Source organism: Ovis canadensis, chromosome 10 (assembly GCF_042477335.2).
Source record: "Ovis canadensis isolate MfBH-ARS-UI-01 breed Bighorn chromosome 10, ARS-UI_OviCan_v2, whole genome shotgun sequence".
Taxonomy (NCBI): Eukaryota; Metazoa; Chordata; class Mammalia; order Artiodactyla; family Bovidae; genus Ovis; species Ovis canadensis.
The window spans coordinates 62,265,579-62,287,876 of record NC_091254.1 but is presented as its reverse complement, the minus strand read 5'-3'; the positions used below and the strand labels follow the sequence as shown (position 1 = coordinate 62,287,876).

Sequence of the window (22,298 nt, the reverse complement as noted above, 5' to 3'; positions counted from 1 at the left end):
GGAAGGAAGAAGAGAGAGAGGGGTTAAGTTTTAAAAGTTATTTACATTAACACACACAAACTGAGCCTGAGTGCATGCACGGACGTGCACACACACACACACGGACACACACAAAGCTCATTTTTTTGGAGAGAGATCACAGAAGAAAAGAGTAAGTGAACATACTAAAAAATCCCTGGGTGAAAAAGACTCAAGGAAAATAAATTTAGATGATCTAACTGTAATAAGGAAAGCTATATAATGGAATGGATGGTTTGCAAGAGTGGAAGTCGCCTTCAGTAAAGATAAAGGGAAACAGGATAGATATAGAAAAATAAAAAATACTGGGCCACAGGTATGCGAACCCTGTTGATGTACAACAACAGGAATTTGTTCCACTTGCAAGCAGCAAAAGTAACATTTCCACAAGAAATTTTCAGTACATTAAAACTGTATTGAAGAATTTTCTCTCCTCTCCTCCCTTTCATTATATATTGATGGAGTAACTATCTGATTATAAGATATTAGGCTAAAGGTGGGAATGTCAAGGAAAGCGTGATAGATGAATCTGGCAACAAAGCCTTGGAGAGTGGTCAGTGAATGTAATGTTCAAATGACTGATAAGGCCCCAGGCTGTATTAGGAGGCCACGTGGAGCCAAGGGGCTTGACAGATTGGAAATGCAAAGGGTTTATGAGTACAAATAAAGCACAGATGTGGTGGAAATGAAAAGACTGGGAGGGTGGGAAGAACTGGGAAAGCTGGAAGGGCCTGTGATTAGCGTTAGAGAATGGAATTCTCAAGTTCAAGTGCTTTAAGTTTCTTTCCCCCTCAAAGCTACCCCTGAAAAATTCATTTTAATGTGGTTCACTTGTACAACAATGCTGACAGCGGAGGAGGGATTTACAATGTGATTTGTAATAGCTCTTGAAAGAAAAAATTATAGCCATTTATGAATTTATAAAGGCACACTAGTAAGGGAAAGACTTTAAACAGTTATAATATCTGTTTGATATGTAAACAGGATATAATTTATAAATAAGTCACTGTTTTTCCTTGCTTCAGTGGTGGCTGGCATTTGGCATGTGCACACACACACACACACACTCTCACACACATACTCATATGATCTGGTATTGTGAGCCTTTAAAAAGATGGATTAAAGAATAAATTCTAGTATATTGTCCTGGATCCATGTGATTGAACTTTTTTCCAGGATGAACTATAACAAAGACATCTTGGTTTAAGCCCGTGGCAAATTTAGACACAGAGATGTACTACAATTAAAGTTTAATGTTTTGTTCATGTAGTGAATCAGCCCTTCACAGGGTAAATATGTTTATTAGTATTAAAATAAAATGTTAATTTCTATATAATTCTGTATTGGAACATCAAAAAATAAGATATCATGTCCAGTTACACTACATATTGTGCATCCATAAAACATGTAACACTAACTTTACAAGGGGTGACACACCAACATGAAATGTACACAGACACACAGAAAACTCCGTCTTTCCCAAATTCTTTAACATTACCCAAAAGTAAGTTCTGTTAATTTTTCTCTAGACAGTATTACTTTCCAGGGGGTATTTTTCTGCTATCAACAAAAACAGCTTTAAGGACTGACAAATCGCACAAGTGACAAAAGGTGGCCATGATACCCTTACATTCAGTCACTGACATCTTCCCCACTCCTTCCTTTCCTCTTCTCCTATCTTTTCTCTGTGGTTCTCAGATTTCATTCTCTTTCATGTTTGTTCTTTTTTTCTTTCTTCCTTTTTACTTTTTAAAGACTTTTGTTAAAGCACTTTGAGGTTCGGCAAAATTAAGCAAAAGTACAGAGTCCCAGGTACTCTGCCTGCCCCCAACCCCACAGCCATCACCATTTGTTACAATTAATGAACCTACACTGACACATCATTATCACTCAAAGTCCACAGCTTAAACCACCAAGGGTTCACTCTTGGTGATGTATATTCTACAGGTTTTGACAAATGTACGTTTGTCCCTTGGAATCCACAGGGGACTGTCTCCAGGATCCCCCATGGATGCTCATGTCCAAGGATGCTCAAGTTCCTTATAGAAAATATGATGGCACAGTCTTTGCACATAACCTACACATATCCTCTTGTACACTTTAAAATATATCTAGATTACTTATAATACCTAATATGATTATATTATATAATTATATATGCAATTATATTATGGAAATAGTTGCTAGTGTCAGCAAATTCAAGTTCTGCTCTTCAGAACTTTCTGGATTTTATTTTCCCAAGTATTTTTGATCCACAGTTGGTTGATTCAATCCATGAATGTGGAATCTGTGGATATGGAGGACTGACTGTAATCCCATGTATCCACTGTTTACATCATAAAGAATAGTTTCACTATACCCTAATAACCCATGCAGTTCTGTCTGTTCATCCCTTCTAATCCCTGGCAACCACTGATCTTTTTACTGTCTTCATAAATTTCCCCTTTTCCAGAGTGTCATACATTTGGAAACATAGTATGATAGTATGTAGTCTTTTCAGACTGTCTTTGCTTTAAAACTTACTTTTTCTTCCCTTGCTTTTGTTCCCCACCCCTGCCACCCCCCCACCCCCCACCCCCCCACCCCCCACCCCCCCACCCCCCACCCCTCCACCCCCCCACCCCCCACAACTGATCCAACTTTATACAGCTAGTAAATTACCAAAAATGAGGTTTTAAACCCAGTGAGTCTGGCTCTGGTACGTGTTTTGCCAGTATTTATTATTACTTCTTAATAACGAAAAGAAAGCAATATGTCAGACCAGCCCAGAATGTGGACAGATAAGAATTCCTTTTCCTTCAGTTCAGTTCAGTTCAGTTGCTCAGTCGTGTCCGACTCTTTGCGACCCCATGAATCGCAGCACGCCAGGCCTCCCTGTCCATCACCAACTCCCGGAGTTCACTCAGACTCGCGTCCATCGAGTCCGTGATGCCATCCAGCCATCTCATCCTCTGTCTTCCCCTTCTTCTCCTGCCCCCAATCCCTCCCAGCATCAGAGTCTTTTCCAATGAGTCAACTCTTCACATGAGGCAGCCAAAGTACTGGAATTTCAGCTTTAGCATCATTCCCTCCAAAGAAATCCCAGGGCTGATCTCCTTCAGAATGGACTGGTTGCATCCCTTTGCAGTCCAAGGGACTCTCAAGAGTCTTCTCCAACACCACAGTTCAAAAGCATCAATTCTCCGGCGCTCAGCCTTCTTCACAGTCCAACTCTCACATCCATACATGACTACTGGAAAAACCATAGCCTTGACTAGACAGACCTTAGTCGGCAAAGTAATGTCTCTGCTTTTGAATATGCTATCTAGGTTGATCATAACTTTTCTTCCAAGGAGTAAGCGTCTTTTAATTTCATGGCTGCAGTCACCATCTACAGTGATTCTGGAGCCCAAAATAATAAAGTCTGACACTGTTTCCACTGTTTCCCCATCTATTTCCCATGAAGTGATGGGACCGGATACCATGATCTTAGGTTTTTGAATGTTGAGCTTTAAGCCAACTTTTTCACTCTCCTCTCTCACTTTCATTAAGAGGCTTTTTAGTTCCTCTTCACTTTCTGCCATAAGGGTGGTGTCATCTGCATATCTGAGGTGATTGATATTTCTCCCAGCAATCTTGATTCCAGCTTGTGCTTCTTCCAGTCCAGCGTTTCTCATGATATACTCTGCAGATAAGTTAAATAAGCAGGGTGACAGTATATAGCCTTGACGGACTCCTTTTCCTATGTGGAACCAGTCTGTTGTTCCATGTCCAGTTCTAACTGTTGCTTCCTGACCTGCATACAGATTTCTCAAGAGGCAGGTCAGGTGGTCTGGTATTCCCATCTCTCTCAGAACTTTCCAGTTTATTGTGATCCACACAGTCAAAGGCTTTGGCATAGTCAATAAAGCAGAAATAGATGTTTTTCTGGAACTCTCTTGTTTTTTCCAAGATCCAGCGGATGTTGGCAATTTGATCTCTGGTTCCTCTGCCTTTTCTAAATCCAGCTTGAATATCAGGAAGTTCACAGTTCACGTATTGCTGAAGCCTGGCTTGGAGAACTTTGAGCATTACTTTACTAGCATGTGAGATGAGTGCAATTGTGCAGTAGTTTGAGCATTCTTTGGCATTGCCTTTCTTTGGGATTGGAATGAAAACTGACATTTTCCAGTCCTGTGGCAACTGCTGAGTTTTCCAAATTTGCTGGCATATTGAGTGCAGCACTTTCATAGCACCAGCTTTCAGGATTTGAAATAGCTCAACTGGAATTCCATCACCTCCACTAGCTTTGATTGTAGTGATGCTTTCTAAGGCCCACTTGACTTCACATTCCAGGATGTCTGGCTCTAGATTAGTGATCACACCATTGTGATTATCCGGGTCGTGAAGATTTTTTTTGTACAGTTCTTCCGTGTATTCTTGCCACCTCTTCTTAATATATTCTGCTTCTGTTACATCCATACCATTTCTGTCCTTTATCGAGCCCATCTTCACATGAAATGTTCTCTTGGTATCTCTAATTTTCTTGAAGAGATCGCTAGTCTTTCCCATTCTGTTCTTTTCCTCTATTTCTTTGCACTGATTGCTGAAGAAGGCTTTCTTATCTCTTCTTGCTATTCTTTGGTACTCTGCATTCAGATGCTTATATGTTTCCTTTTCTCCTTTGCTTTTCGCTTCTCTTCTTTTCACAGCTATTTGTAAGGCCTCCCCAGACAGCCATTTTGCTTTTTTGCATTTCTTTTCCATGGGGATGGTCTTGATCCCTGTCTCCTGTATAATGTCATGAACCTCATTCCATAGTTCATCAGGCACTCTATCTATCACCTTACTTTCCCCCAAATAAAGAATGAGGCTATAAGCATGCATGCATAGGCACACATACAAGCAGTGAAGAAATGTGACCAATTTACCACAAAGAAATCTGCTTCACAGCCATTCTCCCATGCTACAAACATCTGATTGCTTCTCCCTGGGCACTGATGTTGACATGGGACTTAAGAGGCTCTGTGGTGGTTTCCCTGCTGCTTTGGCCACTTTCAGAAGATACATGAGAACCATGGCACTCATTTTATGTCTTCTGTGTGTCCATGTGTAACTACAGGCAGTCATAATCACTATCCTCTTCCCTGCTTTACTTTCCATTATATAACTTGAGTTCTAACTTCCATTATATAACTTGAGTATATCTTTTACTTGCAAAATATTCTTGTTTCTCCCCTCAGTAGAACGAAAGCTCCAAAGGGCAAGGGCAGGAATTTTTGTCTGTCTTCTCCACTGATTATTCTCAGGGCTTAGAGCAATGCCTGGCACACAGTTGGCATTTAATACATATTTGCTGGCAGACAATTTCATACCAATACTATCTAACACTTGACAAAGTCATTTATTTTATAATAACATTACCTTTATAGATTTTTCTAACATAGTCCTTTCTGTTGTGAAGAGTCATAAGGAAACAAATTTTTTTGGGGGGAAAAGTAACATACTTTCTATAATGGAAAATCCTGCTATTTGTTGGGAGTTTGTCAGGAATAATACCTGCAATTTAGTGATAAAAATGTTAAAACATGGATATGAGGCCTTTGAAAAACTCAATAAAGTTTAAAACAAGATTTGTTTTAAGAAAGGAATCACCCTGGAATTAGAGGGCTGCCTTTTTGGGAAGATAAAGGCTTGATAAAGAAGGTAAATAATGGGGTTCTCTGATCCACAGTCATATGTATGTATTCTAAATAGTCTGGAGGAAAAGTTACAGACTGAAATTACTCACATCTGTAAATGGTACTAATTCCAACCAATGGCAGAAACCACAGTGAATCTGTTCAAGACTGTTCAAGGGGTAATGCTGAAAAAATGGAAAAAACTGACTGAAAAGGGCCAGAACAAAAATACAGAAAAGTATGACAACTGCTTCACCATTACACTATTAATTCAAAATGATAGAGAGATTAGATTAGCATTGCTCCTGAAGATAGTAGATACATACAACTGGGAAGCTTACACACTTTTATATTACAGTCATACCAGATGACTCCCTATTTCTCTAACATGCTTTACTCATTTTTACTTCTTCACCTTTCCTTTCTTTTTAACCCTGAAACTGATTTCTCAGGAAGGCTGACTTAAGAAGAAAAAATGTGTTACATGCCTGTCCAGATGAGTGTTTTCACACTGTGGGTTGCAAACAGTATTAAAAGAAAAAAGAAACAGAACAGAATAGCAACTAGCAGAATGTGGTAAGGGTATTCGCTGTGTTGGGAAAATCATTTTAGATACACACACACCTATATATTCACACACACACAAGCAAATATACATACATATGTACATACTGGGATGATATTAAGATACACTTCTTACTATAGGTCACAGTCAAAAAAAGGTAACAGTTATTTGTCCATGTGGTAGTTATATCTTTAACTAAAAAGGATCGAGTTTATATTCAAATCTGTCAAAACCCAAATCTGTTGCAGGTCAACTTTGGAGCCAGTTTACTGACAGTTTGATCACTTGGTGAAAAGTGATCTTTTTAGATCAGATCTTTTAGGTCTGAGGAGTGGAGGGATCACATGTTACAGTTTGCAGTATGTTACTAAGACAAATACCATATTCACCAGGAACCTGAGTGAACTGGACAGACTTTGCATCTGAGTCATTTTTCTGATTCTTTCATTCTTCTCTGATATTGCTAGCCATTATTATTATTTATTCCTAAAATAATTTTGATTTTATAAAAGTATCTACTTAAAATTTCTAATAAAGACTATGTTATTGGTGCTGTTAATTATCTTATTTATATTATTGCTATTTAATCTTTTCTATACAATGACTCAACAAATTAGTTGAATTTTTATTAGTAATTCATATTCTCTAAACATAAAAATTCTGGTTATTCTGAAGTTTTTATTAGTTTTAAAACATGCAGTTTTGCATACTGCTCCTAAAATGCTATGTCTGTATGCAATTAAATATACTTTTTCAATTAAGAGCAGCTTACTACTCTTTAGAGCTGCAGTTTTCATACCATACATCTCTTCATAGAAATTACTTATATTATCATTAAAAAATCTTATTATACTGTGTTAAAATTCATTCAAATAGTTCATTTTGAATATTTTCATACAGGCAAAATAAGCACAATGAACTCCAATGATGCAACTACTATTTCTTTTAAAACATGCTATCTTTATTAATAAAATATTTATTTCATCAATACTATGGCCAAGAGAAAAATACATGATATGAAGGATAAAAACCAAACAAACAAATACCTAAACTGTCAGCATTTACAGAGTGATTTAACAGGTCAGTGTACTAGGTGCTTATCTCAGATTGGGTTATCTCTAATTCTTAGGGCAAATATGGATAGAGTATTATTACTCCTACCTTACACATCAAAAAATTGAGGTTTAAATAACTTGCCTAGAGACAGATTAACTCAGTCTGTCCCATCCGAAAGCCCATGGTTTTCATAATCTAATGGCAAATGAATATAGCAGCATATGATTTAAATGCTACAGACATGTAAGATGTTCTTACCTTTATTATACCTTTTTATTACTCAGCTCTTAGTTTTATAGCCATTTCACCCTAAAACAAAACAAGGCAAAAGAAAAAACTCCACAGTGTTTTTAATAAAGGTTGATGATTCTACTGATGCAACTGGAGCATTTTTTTTCATGGTGGTGGTGGGTAGAGATGATATATATACTCATCTCTTGTCCAGTATATAACAAAAAGCATACTTTGTCCCATCAAAACTGGAAACTAATCCTTCAACAAATATTTATTTATTACCTACTAGAAATAAGAACTGTACTAAATGGTGGAAATACTCAGACCAATAAAAACATATACATAAAGCTTACAGACAGCCAGGTCACTAATTATATGGACATGTGGGTGTGTGCACATATATAGGTATATATATATACACATATGAGAGAGAGAGAGGTATATATGGCATGATGGGGATATGTAAGCCACTTTTACCTGGGGTTCAGAAGAGGCTTAGAAGAATAGGTGATACTTGAAACTGATCTTAAAAGACAAGTATCTGTGACGTAGACAAGGGTATGCTGGGCAGACTAGAATGTGCGAAAGCATGGTGACATAAAATAGCATTGAATGCTTGGAGAATTACAAGTAAAGCACAAGTAGTTATGTATGGGGGGAGCATAGTGGGGGTGTGTGTGTGTGTGTTGTGTAATGCAAGAGGAAATTGGGTAGGCAGGCAAGGCTCGGATAATGGACACTTTTATATATCATTATTCTTAGGAAACAGACAGCTCTGACTGTGGAAGAAAGAAAAACAGATTTATATTTAGAAACAGCACTCTGGCAACAAGGCAGAGGGCTTAAAGAATAGAAAGGAAGGTGAAGCAGATGCTTACTAAAATAATTCAGATGAGAGATAAGAGATTGTACTAAGTCAGTGCCACTGAAGCAGGACACTTAGAGAGATGTTCAGAGATGGGGTGAACTGAGTAGAGAAGACTTGGTATTTGCTGAATTCTCCTTCTGTACTGTTTGAATTATGATTATATATATTTCCACATATACAACTGGCTTACTAAAAAAGGCCTACACCAAAAAGGCTACTTCATGCTGAAGCCATAAAACAAGACGAGGTAAGATGCCCATCTTAGTAAGAAGAAGAACTCTGGGGTTTGTTGACATTGATGGAACACAGAAACAAAAGGAAATGGAGGAGACTTCAAAGCAGGAGGGTAACAAAGTGGATGTAGTGGGAGCAAAGGACACATTATTTGGTGGGGGAGCTGGATGTAAGCAAGGACGTGGGGAGAGAAAGATAACATAAGACAAGGATGACAAATAGGTTAAACTGGACTGAATTGGGTTTCTATGGCCATGCTAAAGAGTTGACCATGCTAAAGAATCTGGACATTTTCTGGGAAGAAATGGACATTTTAAAACAGGAAATAATGATCTACAGCCTGGAGGAGAGTTTTGGGTGGATGAAAGACTTTTGATGGACTGATGAATTAAACTGTATTTGACAGAACATATGTATACCTGTGGCTTATTCGTGCTGACATATGGCAGAGGCCAACATAATACTGTAAAGCAATTATCCTCCAATTAAAAAATAGGAGAGAGAGAAAAAAAAGAAGTGGTATATACATACAATGGAATACTACTCAGCCATAAAAAGAACATTTTGCCACGTCCAACAACATGGATGGATTTAGAGGCTATTTATGCTAAGTGAAATAAGTCAGAGAAAGACAAATACTATATGTCATCACTTGTATGTGGCAACCAAAAAATAAAACAAACTAATGAATATAACAAAAAGAAAACAGACTCATAGATACTGAGAACAAAGTAATGGTTACCACAGGGAGAGGGACAGGGAGAGTAGGGATTAGCAGGTACAAACAATTATGTAAAAAGTAAGTAAGCCACGAGAAGATACTGTAAAATACAGGGTATAGAGCCAATATATTATTAACCATAAACGGAACAAACCTTTAAAAACTGTGAAAAAATTGTAAGCGACATGGTACTTCATCCAAATGTTTACTTTCTAAGCTTTGCATTTCTACTGGTGAAACAAAACCACTGGTCTTTATGGAAGAATTTTACGTATCAACAAACTTTCCCAAGCAAAGGGATTCAATAGATCATACTAGTTTTCATCTTTTCTATGAAACTGGGACACATCTTAGAATCCCTATCGGCCCTGCTTGCACATCAACAAATCTGGTCTTAATTGTTTACACTGTAGTTTCAATTGAGTTCTGGATAACCCTTCATTGGTTGAGTTTTAACTGCCATAAAAATGTCTTCAGAAAGATGATAATGTGATTTTCACCACTAAAAGTTTGTGTTAGAAGAAAAGCGCAGAAACAGAATTGTATAATATATGATAAAAATCATTGTCTAAAGAATGTTTGTCTAAAATTAGAAGAAAAATTGAAGTGATAATAAAGTACTGTATCACACTTTAACTGGCAGTATCATCTACTTTTGACTTTCTGCATGCATGTTCAGTTGCTCTCCCATGGACTGTTTGGAACCCCATGGCCTGCAGTCCTCCAAGCTCCTCTGTCCATGGAAGTTTTCAGGCAAGAATACTGGAATGGGTTGCCATTTCCTCTCTGGGGGATATTCTTGACTCAGGGATCGAACTCATTTCTCCTGCATTGCAGGCAGATTCTTTACCACTGAGCCACCTGGGAAGCCCTTTGACTCTTCAGTGATACAAAAAATAGTGGAACTTTTTTTTTCCCTTTCATATTAGTGGAGTCTTAGAAATATGGTGGGAAATGTTGACTGTGTAGTTTTAGGGCTGGGGTTGGCATGTGAATCTCCTCCTTTAAAATGCTGAAGTGGGGCTGTAGGAGTTGTGTGTACTATAGACTCCTTCCTAGAGCCTGGGCTCCACCAGAATGCTGGTGGAACAACCCTCCCAATTTCTCAAGTCAGATACTCAGAGGATAGAGGCAAACGTTCTTCTCACATGCTGCTGCTAAGTCATTTCAGTCGTGTCTGACTCTATGCGACCCCATAGATGGATGGCAGCCCACCAGGCTCCCCCGTCCCTGGGATTCTCCAGGCAAGAATACTGGAGTTGGTTGCCATTTCCTTCTCCAATTCAAGAAAGTGAAAAGTGAAAAAGAAGTTGCTCATTCATGTCTGACTCTTCACGACCCCATGGACTGCAGCCTACCAGGCTCCTCTGTCTGTGGAATTTTCCAGGCAAGAGTACTGGAGTGGGGTGCCATTGCCTTCTCCATCTTCTGATATACATACAGACATTTATTATGTTTGTGGCAATCATGTTTCCTAAGGTCACTGGTAGAAACTAAAACATACTGGCAAGCATTACAAAGACTCCATCAAGTAAAAACTCCTTCTGCCACATAATTTTCCTTATCTGGGCAGACATTAGACACCCTTCCTATTTCCTTTTCTCAGTATTAATGCTTCAAAATCCCACATTACATTTGTAGATGCTTTGAATTTTTCCTATAGCAAATCCCTTTTCTGATATTCTGTAACACTTCCATATTTCTTTAATACACTTGTTCTTGGTAAAGAAATGGAGGCAGCGAGGAAGAAAGGGGGAGAGAGAGAGAGACAGGGGGTATCACATACACACAGTAAGTAATTCAAAGTTCAGAGAGGGAGTATTAACTGAAAGATCTCTTCCATCCATCCTGGAACCTCAGTGCCTTTTCCACAATAACAACCAACATCAATGACATCTTTTGGTGTGCATCATTCCAAATGTCTCCATGCATGTATCATAAGCATACTGAAGCATGTATGTATGGGTCTTCATGTACATGTATGTACACACTAGGCAATGAAATTTTGGGTACAAAGAATACTGCTGGAATGTAATAATCCTTGTTTATAGATATATTTAAAAGATAGGATTTTGCTACTTATCTTTATAATCTTTATAAAGCTACCTATGTTTGGTGGATGGGTTAGGTTAATGATCTATCTAATGGGTCAACATTTTCTTCATACCTATTATGAGTTAGAAAATATATCGATGACCAAATCTATACTTTTAAAAAATCTTATATGAGTTGAAATGAATCCAAACAATTGACAAATGCATGCAGTAACAATTAGTTGTTCCTCACTTCTACTCCCAGTCCCAGTGGTAAGGACTGCTTGATGTTAGAGAGACAAACACGGGGGGTCCTGCAGGCTCACATCCTCTAACACTGATAGGACCAGTAACTGAACAGGCTGATAGGAGCAGTAACTCTCCCTCTCCCGCTGGGACAGCCACTGAGATGTTCCCTACCTTCTTTTTTAAAATTTATTATTTGGCTGCACCACGTCTCAGCTGCAGCATGCAGGGTCTTTAGTTGCAGCATGTGAACTCTTAGTTGTGGCACTTGGGATCTAGTTCCCCTACCAGGGATCGAACCCCAGGCCCCCTGCATTGGGAATCTTAGCCACTGGATCATAAAGAAAGTCCTTCCTATTATCCTCTTTCACTTTAAATGTGCACAGTGTTTTGGGATCTCTATTAGAGGCCTATCTGCGGTGCATCCAGACCTTCCATGCTAGGTCTAAGCTCACTTATCTGTGGGAAGAGAACTTGGATGTTGGTATAAACTCTGTTAATTCTCTGATTTTAAGTTTACCCAAACAAAGTTTATTTTATATTCATAATGAAAATCACTACAGACAGTGACTGCAGTCATGAAATTAAAAGATGCTTGCTCCTTGGATGAAAAACTATGACAAACCTAGACAGCATATTTAAAAGCAGAGACATCACTTTGTCAACAAAGGTCTGTATACTCAAAGCTATGGCTTTTCCAGTAGTTATGTATGGGTGTGCGAGTTGGACCATAAAGAAGCTTGAGTGCCGAAGCACTGATGCTTTCGAACTGTGATGTTGGAGAACACTCTTCAGAGTACCTTGGATAGCAAAAAGATCAAACCAGTCAATCCTAAAGGAAATCAACCCTGAATATTCATTGAAAGACTGATGCTGAAGCTGAAGCTCCAATACTTTGGCCGCCTGATGCAAAGAACTGACTCACTGGAAAAGACCCTGGTGCTCGGAAAGACTCAGGGCAAGAGGAGAAGGGTGTGGCAGAGGATGAGATGGTTGGAAGGCATCGCTGACTCAGTGGACATGAGTTTGAACAAACTTCGAGACATAGTAAAGGACGGGGAAACCTGGCATGCTGTAGTTCAAGGGGTTGTAGTCGGACGTAACTTAGCAACTGAACAACCACAACAAGAATGCATGCATACTGGTATCTGTGTGCCTTTGGCATGACAGTTGTATATCTTCTAAACTTTTCTCTAGGCTTTAACAGAGATACAACCCCACCCTTTATACACACACACACACACACACACACACACATCCAAATAGAGGAACACAACACATAATATTCTGCAATCTTCCTTTAAAAAATTTATCAAGACTGTATGAATGTCTCATACATATAGATCTGCTTTATTCTACCTATGCATCTTGCAATCTCTCTGAAATCTAGCAACCTAAAGTTCTGTAACAAATTACCTGGATTTCATCAAGTGCCTCCTAGGTACAAAATTCCAGGCAACTAAATCTTGCCATTTGGTCACTTGAGATTGTGCATGTTCTTTTCAAAGTCAGTTTTCTAAAATTAAGTTAGCTATAACAGATAAATGTGTAAGTGCTTGCAAGAGAAAACAAGGCCTTAGTGAATGAGGCTGTACACACTAAGAAGGCAAGACCATGTGCCTCTTTTGTTCATTAGTGGTTGAATAAAGTAGGTGTTTGATAAATATTTACTGAATGACTACAAAGAACAAGAATCAGGGTTTAAGGTGGTGAATGAAGACCAGTTCTTGAGGGTGGTAATGTGGCATGCTTTATCATTTAGTCTAGATTTTCTACTGTTTAATAACAGCAACACTTATAACTAACTTGGTGGTTTCTTGGGAATTAGGTGGGCATACACACACACACACACACACACACACACACACACAGGAAACCAACTAACTTTTTTCTCTTTTGCCCTGGACCAGCTAATGAAGTAATGGTCTGAAGACACCGGGCATCAAGCAGTGAAGGATGTCAAGGATCCCTGAGACACAGGAAACAAAGTGAGCCCAGTCCTACAAATGCCCCGTTTTCCTGCACAGAGAGAGTCCGTAGGGAGGACGAACCAAGGCAGAGTCTGCCAAACTCCCTGAGTCAAGGAGCTGCTGCTAGAAAAAGAACTTGAGGTGGTTACAGTTCACCTGGCAGACTAATGAATAAAAGAGAGCTGTGCAGACAGTGAACACTAAAGTCTGCACATTCACTTGAGCACTGAACAGTACATGTGTGTAAAGAAAACCACCAGTGGCTGAGACAGGATCACTGAAAAGATAAAAGGACCAATCTCTGAAGATCACATAGGCCCGGAATACTACTATTCCCAACAGCCAAAACAAGGAATCTACTAATTCACAAAATATAGGGTATAATACTCAACTGGCTTCCCATGTGGTGCAGTGTTAAAGAATCTGCCTGCCAATGTAGGAGATGTGGGTTCAATCCCTGGGTCGGGAAGATCCCCTGGAGGAGGAAATAGTAACCCACTCCAGTATTCTTGCCTGGAGAATCCCATGGACAGAGGAGGCTGGCGGGCTACAGTCCATGGTGTTGCAAAGAATCAGATATGACTGAGCACACATATACAGTTTGTACTCAAAAGACTTTGGTCTCATCAGTGGGGGAAAAATTAGCCTTAAGATGAACCCTTCTTTGCTTTTGTAAAAGCTTAACAGCAAGACTTGAAAGAATCAAACATTTTCCAAGAAACATAATCATGTTTCTGAGAAAAAAAGCTTATAGAAACTTAAAGAAATTCCAAAATATTTAGCTGTAAGAGAAAATTCACAATGTCTGCATCCAGTAAAAAATTAGTAGGCATGCAGAGAAGCAGGACAATATGATATATAATGAAATCAATCAATCAATAAGTGATACAATAATAGAATTACTAGATAATGGTATCTTATACAGTAATTATTTAAACTGTATTTCATATGCCCAAGAAATTAAATCTTAAAAAAAAAAAAGCTTAAATAAAAAGCTGGAAGATACAAAAAAAGATCCAAACTGAACTTCTACAAATGAAAACCACAACATGTGAAATGAAAAACAGTGGACTGGATTAACAGCAGATTACATATTAGAGAAGAAAATACTACTGCACTTGAAGACTTAGTAAGATAAACTATTCAAAAGGAAAGACCAAAAAAAAGTAAGAAAGAAAGAACAGAACATCATTTGTTCTACTGTAGGACAACCTCAAGCAGGCAAATATATGTGCAATAGAGTCTCCAAAGAGAAGAGAGAGAAAAGGATAGAAAAAACACTGGGGGAAATAATGGATGAAACATTTCTAAACTTGATGATCATATTACATAGAAGTTTCCCTTGTGGCTCAGCTGGTAAAGAATCTGCCTGTAATGTGGGAAACTTGGATTTGATCCCTGGGTTGAGAAGATCCCCTGGAGAAGGTAAAGGCTACCCACTCCAGTATTCTAGCCTGGAGAATTAAGTCCATGGGGTCGCAAAGAGGTGGACATGACTGAGTGACTTTCACTCCCTATTTACTCACTCACTCATTACATAGAAAAGAAGTCTGAAAAAACCCAAGCACAGGAAACATGAACAACAGCAAGTCACATCATGGTCAAATTGGTTAAACCTAGTGAAAAGAAAATCTTTTTTTTTTTTTTTTTGCAAAGGCAAGAAGGGAGTTTATTTCTAGCGCGCTAGGGCCCAAGTCTCATCTAGCACAGTGGAATCTGACAAGAGCCAAGAAAATCTTAAAGTCACCAGAAAATAAGACATATTTCCTAGACAGGAACAACGATAAAGACGACAGAGCATTTCTTGGCGAAAACAATACAAACTAGAAGAGAGTGGAGCAACATCTTTCACTGAATATGAAGAAAACTGAATATGAGACAGCAAAAAAGTCAACCTAGAATTCTTACCTAGGGAAAATATCTTTCAAAAACAAAGATAAAAACAAACAAACAAACAAAACAAATATGAACCCAACAATTCTACTCTTTGGTGTATACTAAAAAAAAAAAAAAATCAAATAGATAGCTAAATGTAGGGTGCCTATCCTTAAATGTTCACAGTAGCATTATTTATAGTCAAAAGATGGAAATGACCCAAACGCCATTAGTGGATGAATGGAAAAACAAAATGTGACATATCTGGAAATTTGTTAATTAGCTTAGATGTAGTAACCATTTCATTATGTTTATACATATCATGTTGTATATATTAAACATATATAATTTAAATTAAAAAATAATTAAAAAGCACAATGAAAAACATAAATAAAAATTCAAGCTGTAAAACTTCCAAAGGTGAAGCACAAAAAACATAAGAAAAGACAGATAACTTGAACTTCATCAAAATTATAAACTTTTGTGATTGAAGGAACTAACAAGAAAGCCAAAGAAAACCAACAGAATGAGAGAAAATACTGGTAAATCATATAGCTAAAAGAATTTAATATCAAATACATAAAGAACATTTATGACTCAACATCAAAAAGACAAACAACTCAATTTAAAAATAGGCAAGGGCTTTCAGTAGACATTTCTCCAAAGCTCATTTTAGTTCAGTCGTTCAGTCATGTCCGACTCTTTGTGACCCCATGGACTGTAGCACGCTAGGCTTCACTGTTCATCACCAACTCCTGGAGCTTACTCAAACTCATGTCCACTGAGTCAGTGATGCCATCCAACCATCTCATCCTCTGTAATCCCCTTTTCCTTCTGCCTTCAATCCTTCCCAGCATCAGGGTCTTTTCTAATGAGTTAGTTTTTCGCATTGCCAAAGTACTGAAGATTCAGCTTCAGCATCAATCCTTTCAACGAATATTTAGGACTGATTTCCTTTAGGATGGACTGGTTGGATCTCCTTGCAGTCCAAGGGACTCTCCCAGAATCTTCTCCCCCACCACAGTTTGAAAGCATCAATTCTTCAGTGCTCACTTTCTTTATAGTCTGACTCTCACATCCATACATAACTACTGGAGAAACCATAGCTTTGACTGGATGGACCTCTGTCAGCAAAGTAATAACTCTGCTTTTTAATACGCTGTCTAGGTTGGTCATAGTTTTTCTTCCAAGGAGTAAGCATCTTTTAATTTCATGGCTGGAGTCACCATCTACAGTGATTTTGGAGCCCCCCCCCAAATATTCTCTCACTGTTTCCCCATCTATTTGCCATGAAGTGATGGGACCAGATGCCATGATCTTAGTTTTCTGAATGTTGAGTTTTAAGCCAACTTTTTCACTCTCCTCTTTCACTTTAGTTCTACTTCACTTTCCACCATAAGGGTGGTGTCATCTGCATATCTGAGGTTTTTGATATTTCTCCTGGCAATATTCATTCCAGCTTGTGCTTCATCCAGTCCAGCATTTCTCATAATGTACTCTGCATATAAGTTAAATAATCAGGGTGACAATATACAGCCTCCATGTACTCCTTTCCCAATTTGGAATCAGTCTGTTGTTTTATGTCCAATTCGTAACTGTTGCTTCTTGACCTGCATACAGATTTCGCAGGAGGCAGATTAGGTGGTCTGGTATTCCCATTTCTTGAAGAATTTTCCACAGTTTGTTGTGATCCACACAGTCAAAGGCTTTGACATACTCAACAAAGCTCAAATAGAAGTTTTTCTGGAACTCTCTTGCTTTTTTGATGATCCAGCAGATGTTGGCAATTTGACCTCTGGTTCCTCTGCCTTTTCTAAATCCAGCTTGAACATCTGGAAGTTCACTGTTCTTGTACTGTTGAAGCCTGGCTTGGAGAATTTTGAACATTACGTTGCTTGCATGTGAGATGAGTGCAGTTATGTGGTAGTTTGAACATTCTTTGGCATTGCCTTTCTTTTGGGATTGGAATGAAAATTGATGTTTTCCAGTCCTGTGGCCACTTCTGAGTTTTCCAAATTTGCTGGCATATTGAGTGCAGCACTTTAACAGTGTCATCTTTTAGGATTTGAAATAGCTCAACTGGAATTCCACATGTCCACTAGCTTTGTTCATAGTGATGCTTCCTACGGCCCACTTGACTTCACATTCCAGGATGTCTGACTCTAGGTGAATGATCACACCATCATGGTTATTTGGGTCATGAAGATCTTTTTTGTATAGTTCTTCTGTGTATTTTTGCCACCTCTTCTTAATATCTTCTGCTTCTGTTAGGTCCACACCATTTTTGTAGTTTATTGTGCCCATCTTTGCATGAAATGTTCCCCTGGTATCTCTAATTTTCTTGAAGATATCTCTAGTCTTTCCCATGCTATTGTTTTCCTCTATTTCTGTGCACAGAATACTGGGAAGGCTTTCTTACTCTCCTTGCTATTCTTTGGAACTCTGCATTCAAATGGGTATATCTTGTATTTCTGCAAAAATGATATACTAATGGCCAGTAAACATACAAAATAATGCTTAACATCATTAATTATAAGGTTAATATAAATTGAAATCACAATGAGACACCATTTCACACTCACTAAGATGGCTAGAATTTAAAAAAACCTAGAAAACAGAAAATATGCATTGGTGAGAATGTGAGAAACTGGAACCCTGAACATTACTGATGGGGATATAAACGGTGCAGTTGCTGTGAAAAACAGTTCCATGGTTCCTCAAAAAGTTAACAGAATTACCATGTGACCCCAGTAATTCCATGCTTAGGTATGTACTTGTAACTGAAAATATGTGTTCAAACAAACAAAAATGTACGTGAATGCTCAGTGCTGTTTACAATAGGCAAATGATGGAAATGGTAAATGTCCACCACTGGTGAACAGATAAACAAAATGTGAAATATCTGTACAAAGGAATATTAGTCATAAAAAATTAAGTACTGATGGTGCAACATATTAATATATGAACCTTGAAAACATTATGCTGAAGAAGTCAGACAAACAAAGGCACATTTTGCATGATTCCATTTATATGAAGTATGTAGAACAGGCCCATAGAGACAGAAAGCGCATTAGTGGTTTCCAGGGGCTGGAGGGAAGGGAGACTGAGGAGTAAGTGCTTAGTGCGTTCAGTGTTTCTCTCTGGGTGATGTGAATGTTCTGTAAGTAAATAGTGGTGATGATTGTACATTACAAACATAACAAAAACTATTGAACTGTACAATTTAAAATGTTTAAAATGGTGAATTTTATGTTACGTGAATTTTACTCCAGTAAAAAAAGAAAAGGGCTTCCCTAATAGCTCAGCTGGTAAAGAATCTGCCTGCAGTGCAGGAGACCCCGGTTCTATTCCTGGGTCAGGGAGATCCACTGGAGAAGGGATAAGGCTATGTACTCCAGTATTCTTGGGCTTCCCTTGTTTTTCAGCTGGTAAAGAATCTGCCTGCAATGTGGGAGACCTGGGTTTGATCCCTGAGTTGGGAAGATCCCCTGGAGAAGGGAAAGGCTACCCAGTGAACCCTTCTAGTTTATTTGGCTGTAGTAGCATAATGGAGAAATATGTTTCAGTCTTTACTCTTGTTAGGAATAGACAGAAATGTTAAAAAAAAAAAAAAAAAAAGAAAGACCAAAAAACCTAAACAACAAAAAGGTAAAATAACATTTTGTAACATACAGAAGTGAAAAGAATTTATCTCCAGTGGACCTACTTTATAAATATTGTTAAAAGAAGTATATCAACCAGAAGCAATATGATGCCAGATGGAAATTTGGATTTACACAAAGGAATAAGAACACCTTTGCTGAAAATCAGTTAAAAATCTACGTGTGAGTCTGTCCCTGGACTCTCTGTTCCAGTTATCCCTGTCTTTATGTCACTTCCACATCATCTTCATTACTGTAGCTTTATAATGTCTTGAAAGTAGATGGTACTGGTCCTCCAGTTCTGTTCAGGTTCAAAGCTTTTTGGCTCTTCTGTGTCGTTTCCACACAAACATTAAAAAAGGATCATAAATTTAAACTACGAAAGATCTACAGGACTACACAGACAAACCCTAACCATGAGTTAGGGAAAGATATTTTAGATATAACATACCAAACACAGTCTAAAAAAGAGTGAACTGAAAAAATGGACAAGATTAAAAACTTTTGCTCTTCGAAGAACAACACTAAGAGATGAAAACACAGGCCACAGAGTGGGAGAAAATATGTGGAAACCATATAGCTGATAAGAGACTTGTATCTAGAATACACAAATAATTCTCAAAATTCACTAATAAGAAAACAATCTGATATAATGGGCAAAAAATTTGAACAGACACTTCTCCCAGTAAGACAAACAAATAGCAAAGATGAATCATTATGAAAATGCAAACTAAAATCACTATGAGAATGGGGTAAACTTAAAAAGACTGACCATATCAAATCATTGCAAGGAGGTAGAGGAACTAGAACTTTCATATGCTGTTAGTGGGAAAAGTAGATAGTATGAACATTTGGAAAACAGTTCGGCAGTTTCTTAAAACATTAGACACCTACCACACAATCCAGCTATTCCATTCCCAGGAATGTACCCCAGAGAAACAGAAACATATGTTTATATAAAGACTTGTACATGGACGTTCGTATCAGCTTTATTTATAATAGGTAAAAACCAGAAATAACCTAAGTATCTATCAAGAAGTGAATGGATGAACAACTGTGGTAAATTCATACAATGGAATGTTCTTCAGCAATGTAAAAGGAATGGACTATGGACAAATCTTGAAATAATTATGCAGAATGAAAGAAGACAGACAAAATAGTGTGTGCATATTATATATATATATATATATATAAGGCAACTGGGAGTTGCTCATGTATATATATTCAATTTACATAAAAGTCTAAGAAATGCAAACTAGTCTACAGTGACATAATGCAAATCAGTGGTGGCTTAGGGACAAGGATGGGGGTGGGGAGGGCTGGGACAGCGATTCCCAAGGGACACAAGGAAACATTGGCAGCGACAGATGTGTTTACTGTCTTTGTTTTGGTGATGATTTCATGGTTATGCATATCAGTTATATTGTACAGATTAAATCTGTGCAGGTTAGTTTACATCAATTATGACTCAATAAAGCTGCTATAAAAGGAGTATGTGTTTTCATTTTGAATATTTTTTTAGCACTTTGATTTAGACGATTCATTTATGTATAATCTCAGTATAATTTGAATAACATAAAAATTAATGTTAAATTTAAATATTAGTCAGTTGATTTTTATCTCTGTATTAATTCTCAGAAATTCCTACGTGGTTTAAATATATAAATTACTCAAAAGAATACAGATTCTGAGAGACTTTCTCTCTTGTTTTTTCAACATCTATCATGAATAGTCTACTGGTATAGAAGCAATCTAATATTATCACCTTTCAGCTAATTAGTTTATGGAATTCTTTTTCAATTTAAGAAAATTTTTCTAAGGCAGGAAAAAGTAAAATCCATGGAATATATCAAATTCTAATACTTTTTTCAACTGCAAGGGAAAAAGTATACACTACAGTCAGTAGAAACCTTTTTAGGGTTACTGATTCTCTGTAAGTCTTATGAAAGAATTTCAAATACACACAAAAGTACAGAACTGAATACTGAATCTATATGTACCCATCACCAAGCTTCAATCATTATCAATATTTTGAGATTCTTGTATTATCTACTGAGCTCCTCTCTTACATTTTTATGGAACATGAATTCCAGGCATCATAACACACATCACATCATATCATACCATATCATATCATATCACAAATACTTTGAGCATAAAGATCCTCCTAATGCTGTAGTATTAAAAGCACATTACAAAGAAGGCACTACGTAGACAAATATCAGCAGGTCTGTAGGCAAACAAATGCAGAATATATGGTACATATTAATAGTTTTTAATATACTCATTTAAAAGTCCCTTTATTATAAGACCTAAAATACTAACATAGAAAAATTCATTATGCTGAAACTCAGGAAGTAAAGGGAATGCTACGAAGGTGATATCTTTGGTTTGAATCATTTTATTACTTGAATTTCAGAAGCATAGAAAACTGGAATTAGATACTGATTAAATAAGAAGATTGGAAGTACTATGTAAAATGTATATATTGTCTTTAAATGATACAGTAAAATGCTAAGCAAAAGAAATATAAATTTGAGTTTTTAAAAAGTAAGTATAATTTGGGAACTATCATATATCAAAGACTGTGAGGGGTTAAGTGTATACCAGTCAAGTGTGTTTAATAGATAAGTCATTTTTCATCAAGGAAGTCAAAAAGAAAATTTACTTGGAAAATGAGGCTTTAGTTTAAAACTTAAAATGCCACCAAAATTTGCTAAACTTGCTTTGCCAGTGTATATTTACAGAAATCAAAGCTTTGTCTGTCTAGCCTGCATTTATATTTAGTCTGGGTATTTAATCTCATTTTTTGATCTTAGTTTTTACCATACACTTTAAGTTGCTTTATTCAGTTAGTTTTCATAGACTATAAAATCATTTTGTACTAGCAAACAGCTTATTTTGAAACTGCTCAGAAAATACACAAAGGAGTAACAAGGAATTACAATCAACACTGTGATTCTTTATATGTGTTTCATTTGTTTAGGTTATTTACCTCTTGTGAAAGCTGTGTTACTTGGTTCTTTTGATGGTCCAGGTCTTTTAAAACCAACGAGTTTTGTTTTTCTAACTGAAGCACTCTTCTTGCCAAGTGGACACTAGAAGAATGGAATAAGAAAATCAATGTGTACAAAAGAGGACTACTACCTCAAACATTAAAAATGTGCCTGTGTGCTTGAAAATTGACCGTCTCCTAAT

General features: G+C 37.3%; 1 protein-coding gene across 4 annotated transcripts in view; it reads right to left on the bottom strand.

The window, feature by feature from the left end:
- Positions 1 to 22,298, bottom strand: part of PIBF1 (progesterone immunomodulatory binding factor 1) — a 230,826-nt gene that overhangs the window by 49,501 nt on the left and 159,027 nt on the right. For all 4 annotated transcript variants that reach the window (XR_011259599.1, XM_069602323.1, XM_069602324.1 and 1 more), the window contains one exon: positions 22,096 to 22,198. Coding sequence is in view for 3 of the 4 variants with exons in the window: in XM_069602323.1 (XP_069458424.1) it covers positions 22,096 to 22,198 (103 nt within the window). In the remaining variant the exon portion in view is untranslated. The remainder of the gene's footprint in view (positions 1 to 22,095; positions 22,199 to 22,298) is intronic.